General features: G+C 35.5%; 1 protein-coding gene across 10 annotated transcripts in view; it reads left to right on the forward strand.

Moving 5' to 3' along the window:
• Positions 1-13,079, forward strand: part of RELCH (RAB11 binding and LisH domain, coiled-coil and HEAT repeat containing) — a 106,484-nt gene that overhangs the window by 68,917 nt on the left and 24,488 nt on the right. For all 10 annotated transcript variants that reach the window (XR_011252437.2, XR_011252438.2, XM_069569107.1 and 7 more), the window contains 4 exons: positions 1,903-1,951; positions 3,920-3,999; positions 7,392-7,498; positions 9,699-9,798. Coding sequence is in view for 8 of the 10 variants with exons in the window: in XM_069569107.1 (XP_069425208.1) it covers positions 1,903-1,951; positions 3,920-3,999; positions 7,392-7,498; positions 9,699-9,798 (336 nt within the window). In the remaining 2 variants the exon portion in view is untranslated. The remainder of the gene's footprint in view (positions 1-1,902; positions 1,952-3,919; positions 4,000-7,391; positions 7,499-9,698; positions 9,799-13,079) is intronic.

Consider the following 13,079-nt stretch of genomic DNA (forward strand, 5'->3'; position numbering starts at 1 on the left):
GGAGCCCTTCCTTTATTCTAAGTATCTTTTAATATCTTAGAAAACAATGATAAAAAAGAAAATTCTGGTCTGTAATATTCTTTATTGACTTTCCAAAAAATGATTTAGCCAAAATTTAGTCTGTATCCACATTTAAATATAAGGTCTACTCACTGTGGATGTCTCAGAGCTTTCCAGCATAGAAAGTATCAGCTGGGGGACTCCACTGCAGTTCTTTGAATTTGCTTCTTGTACTGAATCGACCACAGATTCAGGAAGCCGCCATTTCCTCTCTATGCTTTGGTCAACACTTCAGGCGATTATGGGCTCCCCTGATAGCTCAGCTGGAAAAGAATCCACCTGCAGTGCAGGAGACCCCGGTTCAATTCCTGGGTCAGGAAGATCTGCTAGAGAAGGGATGGGCTACCCACTCCAGTATTCTCGGGCTTCGCCTGTGGCTCAGCTGGCAAAGAATCCGCCTGCAATGCAGCAGATCTGGGTTCGATCCCTGGATTGGGAAGATCTCCTGGAGAAAGGGAAGGCTACCCACTCCAGTATTCTGGCCTGGAGAATTCCATGGACTGTATAGTCTACGAGGTCGCAAAGAGTCGGACACAGCTGAGCGACTTTCGCTTTCACTCAGGTGATTATAGAAACAAAGCAGCTTATGTAGAATGCTTGCCAGGAGGCAGGAGCTCTTGAAATAGAATGGACATGGGAGATTACCGCTGCACATCTCAGTCACTGTCACATTTGCCTAACCAGGTTATTCTGTTATTTAAATATTAAAATTGTGAAGTCCTTAGGTCCTACTTTCTTCTTTAATCCTGTTAATCCATTTGTGTTCATAACAGATTGTTGAGCCAGTTCTTTAGAGCATTAACAAAACCTTATAAAGATGTAGTTGCTATACGTTGAGACATTTAAAAGGTAAAAATTTTGTGGTACCTTTTTACTAAGCCTGTAGTTTTTGAAACATTTGGAGCATAACAGTTTGGTATAGTGGACTGACAAACTTCAGAAAGTGGGTTATGACTCTGTGTGTCCTCGAGTAAATCATTTAACGGATCTGTACTTAATCTTTTCATGTGTGGTGTGACATCTAGTCCTGTACATCTGATGCTGAAGGTTAATCTTTTCACAGTGGGAGGGCAAAAACCAGAGCTTAATGTTACTGTAGAAGAAAACGAATCATTCATTAACATCTAATTATTAAGTATAATTGGATTTTACTGGGAATCACTATTGGCAAAAACTATTTGACATCTCCAGAAGAAGTAACTGTTATTAATTTTACTTTTTCTTACAAAAGCAATTACGAATTCACTTGAACACTTAAGTGGTTGACTTCAGAGGCCTGAAATCTGTGATGTTAAAAATAAAAATTGAAACAAGCATTTCCTCTAACTTAAAACTTTAATGTTAAATTCTGTCTTTCATGTTTAAAATTAAATTTTAAAAAAGTTAAAGACTAATCTAAGCCAGTGGACATAACATAATGAGTATGTTACTCACTGAATATCCTAAATGAATGGAATTTCATTTTCATTCCTTTTATGCACAACATTTTTTTTTTCAACAATTTTAATCATATAATATCTGCCTAAATACCCTTTCTATCATAAAGTTCAGTTTTGGGAGGTAGTAATTTCAAACACTTAGAGTCACTTTGGAAATTAATCTAAAGGCCCTTCAGAAAACTTGCTGACCTAAATTGATTTTTTAAATATCTTGTCTCTAAAAAGGTGTTGTTTTCAGAAACTTGACACTTCTCTTTTCCTATGGCTTTAAGAACTGTTAGGGTTTTGACTACTTGAATCTCTAAAAATAAGCAGGAGTAGCAATGGTAGGAAGCATTCTGTTTAACCACTGATTGGCCTGTTGAACCTGAGACTTTCTGGATCTTTTCTTCGGGTTGCTTAGGTAAAACCTCAGTTCCAGGAGATTTTAAGGCTGTCTGAAGAAAATATTGGTAAGTCTATGCATTATAATTTATAAAAACAATTAAATCTCTTTACTCCAGAAAAATACTTTATTCATTATATGCAAATTGTATAAATAAACTAACAAGTGCAGCTGAACAGGAAAATTTATACTATGGCGTTCTTGGGTTCACAGCACTGCTACGTCTGATATCCTTTCCATGGAGTAGTAATGAGGTTAATCTCCGTCAGTTTTATTGTGAATATCTACCTTCGCTGTAATCAGGTTGACCTAAGCCTGACCTTCTCAGACTGCGTACTTACTGTACCCTTGGAGGTTTGAAATTGTGCAGCTGAAATACTAAAAAGGAAAAAATACAGAGCATGTAATTCATAATTACTTAGAACTTTTAAAAATTAAAACAAGTATAACTGAATAGAATGTAAGATATACATTTTTTTTAAATGAAACATGAGATTTTTATGAAGCTACAGGTTTTAATGGGCCGCTCCAGCCCCTCTGTTCATAGTTTTTACTTACCTGTCTCAAGAAGTCTGGTTATAGCACCAAGAACTCCTTTATGTTTGGATCTTATGTCCCTGTGTATTTTTCTAATTTCTAGGAATGAATTGTAAAAAAATATTAAGGACAAAAATGTATAGTCCCTCTGATCGGTATCTTACCTTGGCTGTTTTGGATGTATAGGGAATTCTTAACGCAGTCGTACCTTAGTGATTTGATTCCATTTTTGTCTGTCATCAGAGGTAATTAGAGAGTGAATAAATGATTCGTTTTAAGTTTGAAAATGTCAGTGAGGTTTTTTTTTTTGACAAATGCTTCCTAAAGTTTATATTTAATAGGTTTCTAATGGTTTAATTACTTAGAATTAAAAATTGGTATCATCTGTTTAGTTAATTATTCATTCTGATGATGATAGCTTTCAGAATTGTTAGTTAGGAGGTGATTATATACAGTCTATATGTATGAATTCAACTTAAGCTTATGTTTGTAGCCTCAAATTTATTTCTCAACTACCATAGTCACACTCAGCGAACATCAGTACTCCCCAAAAGATAAAATTATTCTTGCCAAGAGAATAAAAAAACCTCAAATACTAATTGATATGAAAATAGATTCATTTTGGGTGAAAATACTTTCAAGACAGTTAAATACATGCTTTCAACTGAATTCTGTATGTACTACTTTCTGAAAAGAATTTAAAACCATATAAGAATAGAAAAAAATAATTTTTAAAAGTTTGAGTACATAAAAGCAAATGTGAAGCGCTTCAAATAATGCCTGGCGTCAGTAAGTGAGAGCTTTTGGTGCTATAAATAGCAACTGCCATATCATCTCTGGACTTTAAAAAAAAGGATCGGCTACACATGCTGCATAAGAGCATCTGATGTGTTAAAGTCGCCACAGGAACACTCAGCTGTGATTGGATGCTTTCCCGTCTCCCCAAGCTGTATTTAGCCTCCCTACTCCATGAAAATAGTCAGGGTTCTGTCTGGCTTCTGAAAAACCCCTGTACAGGGGACAGGAAGAGCTCTGGAACTAGGCAAGTACTAGAAACTGGGTAGTGTCTCCTGTCTAGAAGCAGGTTAAATACATATCTAGGTGTCTCCTTTCAGCTGAGTGCCTTTATGTTTTATTGAATACTGCAAATTAAAAGCCTGAAAATTTATAGAACATGCTTATATGGCCACTTGGGAAAGTGTTAAAGAAAGCTCTGATTTATGACTATGCAAATAACAGTATAGCATCTCATTTTAGTCATTAAAGGTTTTCCCATCTTTCAAAATTGTGTATGCTAATGGCTCTGGAAAGTATTAAGTTACATTTTCACAACCACCAGTGGATATGTATGTTTTGATCAAAGTATTTTTAAAGTAATGATAACATTTATTTGTAAGCCTTGTAACCAATTGTAATTTAAAATATAATTTGTACTATGACTTTTTGCCTTACATTTAAAGTATACTCAGATATTTAAAATTATTTTTGTGATTTTTAGATTCCTCAGCAGGAAATGGGGTCCTCACTAAAGCCACTGTCCCCATTTATGCAACAGGAGTCCTTACGTGTTATATTCAGGTAAGGGAAAAATTCTTTGGCTGGAAAAGGTAAAAGCACTTCCTATTTAGAAAGATAGCTAATGTTATATCTTTTAATGTGTTTATAAGTGAAAATAATACCCATAAATGAGAAACAAATTTATTTATTCTTCTTATTCAATAAATAATATATAGTAGAAAGCATATTTTAATAATAGTCTCTTGAGGACTATCTCTGTTAAATAAAATTAGACATTGTGTGCTTCTTGATATTTTGTTTAAAAGTGTTAGATTGTACTTACGTACCAATTTCTTTGTGTTTCATGATAATTTTTTCATTAATAAACAAAGCACATCTGTTAGGTGAAGCAAACTGCAGAGTGCCATGACACGCAGCTTCGTCATTTTTAGCAAAGTGCTCTGTAATCCCGAGACACGAAGGGTGGCTCGTGGTCTTTGCTCGGCTGGGCGTCTCTTCCGCTGTTCTTGCTGATAGTCGCTGTGTGGCTGCGTTCACCTGGTTGGTTGGTGGGGCTCCTGGCAGGATGACTGAGCTTTAGTCCCCATGGAGTCTTAGGGCCTCTCTCTGTCCACAGGTCCTGTGTAGCGGCAGAGCCAGGCTCATTCTGTGCTAGCTTAGGGCTCCCAAATTGTAAGGAACGGAATCTGCTAGGCTGCAGCCTAGGCTTTGGAGTCAGCACATCGCCACTACTGTATCTGTTGGTTAAAGCAAGTCACAGGTCCAACCCAGACTCAAAAAAGAGGAAACTCAGTGAGAGCTTGACCCAGGAGGTGGGTTGATTGGTGGTCACCAGTACAGCAGACCACCTCACTCTACTTAGCATTGTTTTAAATAAACATGTTGTATATTAATATCAGTAATTTTTAAGTGTGAGGCAGTCCCACCTGTGAGTTGAAAATATGGACTCAGGATAAAGCATTTGGAGAAATTATGACACAATAATTCCTATGTAGTATTTCTGACCACTCCCCCCAATTAATCTGAATGTAATCATAGGAAAACAATAAAATAAATCCAAATTAACTTTTAAAAAGGAATTAGAATGGGAAAACCAAAGAGGAAGATCTTTTTTTCCCCAAATTTTCCATAATAATTCCTAACTTTTTTTGCATTTAAATTCAAAGTATGTGGGCTAGCTATTCATATTTATTGCACTCTTCTTCTAAAACAGACTTGAACCATCTTATAATATTAAACTGTGGTTCTCCAATATCATAAGATATCTTGCAGTAGAAGCTCCAGCTCAGTTAGAGTAGTACGGTATTCTCTTAACTTTTCTACCCTAGTTTCTCAGCCTACCTCATAATACAGATGCACACAGGATCTCTGTGTTTAAATATTTTAAGTCATGTAACCATAACAGATTGCATCCATTGTTGTCCTTAATTTGTGAAGATTAAGTCCTAGCGCATTACCAGGCACAACAGCACAAGTACCCTTTCCTCTCTAATTTCAGAAGCTCTTCCAGCAGAATAACAAACGTAATGTCAGTGTTTTCCTCTCTCATTTTTAAGCTTGGGCAGTAAGTATGTTAAGTATGTTGATTTTGACCATAAATAGTATTTTAAGGCATAATAAATATGAAATACATTTTTTAAGGTTTGATAAAGTATGAAATACAAGATTTGTTTCACAGTAGTCCCTCAGAATAGATTTATTGAATAAATCAATATAGACACATTTTTTGAGGCACTGTGTGAAATCCAAATATCTAAAGAGATGAGAGCTTTGCTACTATTTACAAAACGAGAATCGAGTGGCTATTATAGATTGTCAGTGCTTAAGGAAGCACATGCCAGTGTTTTTCTTACTAAACAAAATTTTCTATTAAGATAAATTAACTGTCCTTGTTGCTTTGATAAACAAAGCCTATTTTGAATCAGGTACGTAAGCAGTATTACTTGTTTTGAAATTTCAAAGTTGAGAAATTGTGTTGTAGTAACTTTTCAAATCAAAGAATCCATGCTCATTTAGCAGTATATTTTGTAGCTGTTACTTCACAGTTAAGTTTTTTCAGATTTACAGTTTATTTTCCAAATTTTATGGATCCTCTGGTACCGTAAGCAACTAAAAATGAGTGAGATCTCTGTTCCCCCTTAGCTCTGACGGTGGCTTGTCTGCGTTTCCGTTCTCCACTGAGCAGAGCGGCGCATTAGAAAGCTGCTGTGTCCATCCTCCATGCCTGCGGAGCGTTACGGTTGTCAGTCCTTTGTCCCTGCCTCACTCTAAGTTAGCCTGGCCGTGTAGGAAAAGTTAGATGGCAGTCCAGTCTTCCTCGTGGGCCTAGTGACATATGTGCCTTTTTAGTCACTCAGCCATGTCCAGCTCTTTGTGACCGCGTGGACAGTAGCCCACCAAGGCTCCTCTGTCCATGTGACTCTCCAGGCAAGAATCCTGGAGTGGGCTGCCGTTTCCTTCGCCAGGGGTCTTCCTGATCCAGGGATTGAACCTGTGTCTCCTGCAGTGGCAGGTGGATTCTTTACCACTGAGCCACCAGGAGGCATTGATACTGATATATATAGAAGCCATTTATTGTTTACATAAGATAGCCCTAAAGATAAAATATTTGACTCTAATTTATTATATATTTATTTCCTGATAGAATGTCAGATTCTTTCCCTTATAGATTCTGGCTAATTTAACATACAGTTATCTTTTTTAACTTTTCTATTGACCAAACTTGCTTTTTCTAACAAATTTCTTAATAGTGTGCTATGTAAAAAAAGAAAGAAGAATATTTTCTGATTATTAAAATAATGGTTTGTCAAAGAAAGTTTAAAAATAAAGGTAATTTATTAATCAAAGGTGTGACTATTTTTTTTAAGGACACAATGGTCTCAGCAAGTGTGTGACTTCTCACCACTAATAATTTCTCAGATGTCAATTTCTTCTGTTAGGAGGATAACTGTTTTAGTGGCTTGTATTTAAGTATTTAGAGCCAAAGTTAATGGGAAGTAAAACTGTTAAAATGAATTTTAATAAAAAAATATACCTTTTTATTTTCAAACCAGAACTATCTTATCAAACTCTGCAGTGATACAAGTAATCTGTATCTGAGTTGTCCATTGAGGTAACCATACATGGATGTTAAACAGCTTGAATTGTAATTAGTGCAGTTCAGGAACTGAATCTTTTATTTTACTTCTCTTTAGTTTGAGTATAAGTTACCACATGTGGTGAGTGACAACCGTGTTGGACAGCTCAAGTCTAAATCAATGAATCAGAATAGTACTTGTCCTCATACCATTGTGATTGTAGATATGCTTAATAAATATCTTTAATTAAAATGCTTACAAATTAGGATATTTTCCCCTTATTTGATAAAATTTTCTAATTGTAGATATGAAATGATGGTTTTTAAGTTCTACTTGATTGCTTGGAAATTCATTATCAGTCTTTTTCCTCCATAGGAAGAAGACCGAAAGCTGTTGATTGGATTCTTAGAGGATGTAATGACCTTGCTTTCATTATCTCATGCTCCTCTTGATAGCCTGAAAGCTGCTTTTGTGGAACTGGGGTAAAAATAATAGCTGATAGTTTTTAAAAGCTATAGCAAGTCTTAAAATTGGTTTTATAGACTACATAGTTTTAGTCTAAATAAAGATTACATGCCAAACTTCTTGATTTCTTAATTAACATCTTCTTATTCTTTTTTTGTATATTTTAATATTTTATAATCAATACATTGTAATAAAAGAATGAGGTAAAGGATATAGATATATCTTCTTTGAAGCATCTGGAGGCATAAAATCAAGTACAAATTTGAAGAAAATTCAGTGGCCCCAAACTGGAAAAGGAGTCCCACTGGGCTCCCTTTTCCATTCCATTTGATTTGCCTGGTTTACCACACAGTTGCACTCATCTCACTAGTAAAGTAATGCTCAAAATTCTCCAAGCCGGGCTTCAACAGTATGTAAACCATGAACTTCCAGGTGTTCAATCTGGATTTAGAAAAGGCAGAGGAACCAGAGATCAAATTGCCAACATCCACTGAATCATCAAAAAAGCAAGAAAGTTCCACAAAAACATCTATTTCTGCTTTATTGGCTATGCCAAAGCCTTTGACTGTGTGGATCACAGCAAACTGTGGAAAATCCTGAAAGAGATGGGAATACCAGACCACCTGACCTTCCTCCTAAGAAATCTGTATGCAGGTCAGGAAGCAACAGTTAGAACTGGACATGGAACAACAGACTGGTTCCAAATAGGAAAAGGAGTACGTCAAGGCTATATATTGTCACCCTGCTTATTTAACTTCTATGCAGAGTACACCATGAGAAACGCTGGGCTGGAAGAAGCACAAGCTGGAATCAAGATTGCCAGGAGAAATATCAATCACCTCAGATATGCAGATGACACCACCCTAATGGCAGAAAGGGAAGAACTAAAGAGCCTCTTGGTGAAAGTGAAAGAGGAGAGTGAAAAAGTTGGCTTAAAACTCAATATTCAGAAAAGTAAGATCATGGCATCTGGTCCCATCACTTCATGGCAAATAGATGGGGAAACAGTGGAAACAGTGACAGACTATTTTGGGGGGGCTCCAGAATCACTGCAGATGGTGACTGCAGCCATGAAATTAAAAGACGCTTGCTCCTTGGAAGAAAAGTTATGACCGACCTAGACAGCATATTAAAAAGCAGAGACATTACTTTGCCAACAAAGACCCATCTAGTCAAGGCTATGGTTTTTCCAGTTGTCATGTATGAATGTGAGAGTTGGACCATAAAGAAAGCTGAGCGCTGAAGAATTGATGCTTTTGAACTGTGGTGTTGCAGAAGACTTGAGAGTCCCTTGGACAGCAAGGAGATCCAACCAGTCCATCCTAAAGGAAATCAGCCTTGAATATTCATTGGAAGGACTGATGCTGAAGCTGAAACTCCAATACTTTGGCCACCTGATGTGAAGAACTTACTCATTTGAAAAGACCCTGATGCTGGGAAAAGATTGAAGGCGAGAGGAGAAGGGGACAACAGAGGATAAGATGGTTGGACTGACTTAATAGACATGAGTTTGAGTAAACTCTGGGAGTCAGTGATGGACAGGGAGGCCTGGTGTGCTGCAGTCCATGGGGTTGCAAAGAGTCGGACACGACTGAGGGACCGAACTGAACTGAACCCATAATCACATCATCTAGCTGCTTAAGTAGTTTCTTCTCATTCTTTACTAAAAACAGGTTTATGTATTTATTAATAACACTATCCCACATTTGGATAAGTGTCACACCCAACTTAACCCTTCCATATATGGTGGTTTGAGTTCTCCTTGATTTGGGTTATCCTCACTGATCCTGTACCACCCATATGGCATATATAGGGCAATACTGTTTCTCCAGTGTTTATGGGTGTCAGAAATTGAGACTCACAAAGGTTACAACTTACCCATCTCTTAGTCCAGTGTTTCTTCTCATAAGTAGTATGTTTTATTTTACTCTATTTTTTTATAATTCTAACTTTTATGCTATTAAAGAGTTGAAATGTCTATTCTCTTTGCGCATGCTTAGAGAAACTTAGTTCCTGAGTGGGCTAAAAGTTTGTAGTTGTATAAAGTGACTTCCTTTTTTTAAAGAATCTTAGACATAACCTATTAAACCATAGAAAGTAATTCTATATGTTTTGCCAATATTTTTGCCACTGGTATTCCTCAGAAAGGTAGAGGTTTTCAGTACCCCAGTAGGACACTGTGGCGCTCACTTTTAGCACTGATCTTCTCCCTTGCAGTGCGAATCCAGCTTACCACGAGCTGCTGCTGACTGTTCTGTGGTATGGTGTTGTCCACACGTCAGCACTCGTGAGGTGTACTGCTGCTAGAATGTTTGAGGTATGTAAACAAAAGTTTCAGATCGTAATGATTTTCTTTGGGAGAGGGAGAGGGACTATTTTTTTGAAGGGAGGGAGCTTTTCACACTGTGTTACATTGACGTCCATTCTGTGGCATTGGATAGTATCTAGTTGTGTCCTGTGGGATGGGGCAGAAATCTAGTTTTGGAATATTTCGGATTGTTTTTTAGCCTTATTGGTTCCTTGAATGTTATTATCATTTCCTCTTCTCAAATTTCTTTTAAATCTTACTTATTTCCATCCTATGTAAATCTTCTTGGCTATACTTTTCTATTTAATGAGGCAAATGGCTATTAAAACAAAGTAAAATAGTAGAGGGTATTTATAAAGTTGTATTCATGAGTAAAATATACTTTGATTCAGTCATTGCAATTATGGAAATATTTATTGATTGCTCCTACTTTGTTATTTCCTCGCATATCATATCTAGAATAACGGCATCTCTAGACTTTAAATGCCCAAGAGAGAAGACACTTCATATAATTTAACTAGATTTTCTTAAATTGCCACCTACCCAAGTTTAGTATGAAAACTGGAATACCTATCTTTTTTATTCTTCACAAAAGAAATTGTGTCAGCCTAGTTCATGATATATGTTTTTAGAACTTGAATGTGAGCACTAAAGTTGGCTTTGAATGTTTTCTTATTCTTGAGTCTTATCACAGAGCCGTCCTGCCTGGGTTCAGCGTCTGTCTCTGCCACTTATTGCCGGGTTCAGACTTCTCTGGCCTTGGTTTTCTCATCTGTAAAGTGAAGATAATAATAAGTATCCATCTCAAAGGATTTTTTGTTAATATTAAATGAGTTAATACTTGTAAAAGCCTTAAGACAGTGTCTGACACATAATTAGAAGAACTTAATAAATGTTAACTATTATTATGATTGTTGTTTTTTAAATCTATGCCATTACTTCACAAGATAATATAATAGTTTAAGAAAAGTATGTTTGATCAGGCTAAAATTGTCCCTATTGTGTATGTCATTCTTAAGATCTCTTAAAGCATTTATTTTCATAAGAAGAAGGAGATAATTCATGTCTTCCTACATTTCAGAATTTTTAGATAATTTAAGGTAAATTGCAATCAAAGTGTTAGAGCACTGATAGATTTTAAAACATATACCATCTAAAACTTTTAAGTTTCTGTGGCATCTAAAGAAAATTCCATTCTTATCAGAAGATTGAAAATAATCTGTCCATGTTATTCCACAGTTATACAAATTTGATCCAAAAAACCAATCACGTGTTCTTTGTCAAGACAAATGCCAAATTAAAAGTTTAATTAGATGCCTAGCATAATAAGTTCCTTTTAGGTACAAATAGTTTTTGATTATTCAGTATGCTGAAAAGTTATTACCATGGAAGAAGAAAGTCTTTCTTCAGCCCCCTCTTTCCCCCAAAGGAAAAGAGCATCGTATTTCTTTAATATACTGTCTTCATAGAATTGTGTTCTAAGACCATAAGAGCTATTTCTTTGTCTTAAAACATTTATTTCTAATGTGTCTATATATACTGATGAAGCATACCATATAAAGGAAAATAGTTTAAAGAAAATGAGGTCTCCTCCCCTTTTACTTGCTTCTGTATTTTTTCTGCCTTATTTCTTACATGTGGCTTTTGTCTGGTTTTGGTTTCTATGTCTGCTGCCAGTCCTGGTTGGAAACTATACCTATGCTTAAGCAGTTTTCAATGTTCTCAGGTTGATTATGAATTTCTGAGTCTAATTTGAGAACTTATTTCAGTATTTTTTCAAATTCATTTATGATAAAAGTAGTTTTACTGAGCATGCCAGTAAAAGTTGTCAGGAAATATTAAAATTATTTTTGTCAATGAGCCTTAACAATATTGTATTAAAAGATTAATTATTTCATAAGATTTCTTTTGATACTAATACATTATAATTTACAATTATGCTTGCTTCCCCTGCCACCCAAAAATGACTTAATTCAAAATAAAAATGTAAAAAGCGGGGGACTTAACATGTTTTAAGTTTTTAATGTCAGAATAGAAACTATTGATAAGAAAGTGAGAAATGGATATATCAGGAATTTGATATTGGATGCTTAGTGAGATTGAACACTAAATTTAGCTCTTGAGTTTTCAGACAGCAGGACAAAAAGGGGAACTCTAGTCATTGTTAAATAAGAGAAAGTATATTCTTGATGTAACAAATTAGTATTGAAATTGATTTATGAAAGAGACTCTCTTATGTGTCTTCTAGGGTGACATAGTGGATTTCCCAAAAGATGCAGAAAATTAGTTTCATATAATGATTTCTTATATCAGTCATAAGGAAATAAAGCACATGATATTAAGACCACAACTCAAAGAAGGCATGGGCTTTTAAGACCAGTGAATGAGTCCATTTTAAGGCTTTTTGGCTGGCACAATATAAACCTTTCAAAATGTATTTTACTGATTCAAATCTAAGTTATTTTGTTTATAAAATGATACAGAGAAGAGAGTTTTATTTAACAGAACAACTCTTTGTGACCTTGTGAATTGTAGCCTGCCAGGCTTCTCTGTCCGTGGGATTTCCCAGCCAAGAGTAACTAGAGTGGGTTGCCATCCCCTTGTCTAGGGGATCTTCCTGACCCAGGGAGTGAACCCCAGTCTCCTGTATTGTAGGCAGATTTCTTTACTATCTGAGCCACCAGGGATGCCCTTTTATTTATAAAATGATACAGAGAAGAAAGTTTTATTTAACAATATTTTAATTTCTTCCCCCTGTTTCTTTCTACCTGACAGCTGTAATGCTTTTAAAGTAGTAACAGAAATTCTTTGTCATTTTATTCCTGTCTAAATTATCCATGGTTCTGTTGAAATAAAAATTATTTCAGAATACTGAAGCAGATTCAAAAGTACCTGCTGGGTTTTTGTTACTAAAAATTCCATGACATCTTCCAACTTCTTGGAGGACTAGTTCCCTTACAAGGTTAGCATTTAAGATTAATAATTTGTATTTACATTCTGAAATTGAGATTATAGGATTAAGGTGTTACACTTCTCTGTTGAAGCTCATAAAATGCTGTGATTTCTATAAAAACAAAATGCATATAGCTCAATATTGTCCTCTTGTTCTACAATTTAGGGTTGGCTGCTAAAAAAAAATTGTTTTATAATTAGATTATAGAAATAGGTCTAATTGTGGTTATCATATTTTTTTTTAATTTGAGCTTTTAGAGAAGTGAACCATTTGTAAGCATTAACTCCTTGGACCAACCAGAAGCATTTTTTTATTTAACTGCTTTTTCTAAATAGAT

This window comes from Ovis canadensis, chromosome 23 (assembly GCF_042477335.2).
Source record: "Ovis canadensis isolate MfBH-ARS-UI-01 breed Bighorn chromosome 23, ARS-UI_OviCan_v2, whole genome shotgun sequence".
Classification (NCBI taxonomy): Eukaryota; Metazoa; Chordata; class Mammalia; order Artiodactyla; family Bovidae; genus Ovis; species Ovis canadensis.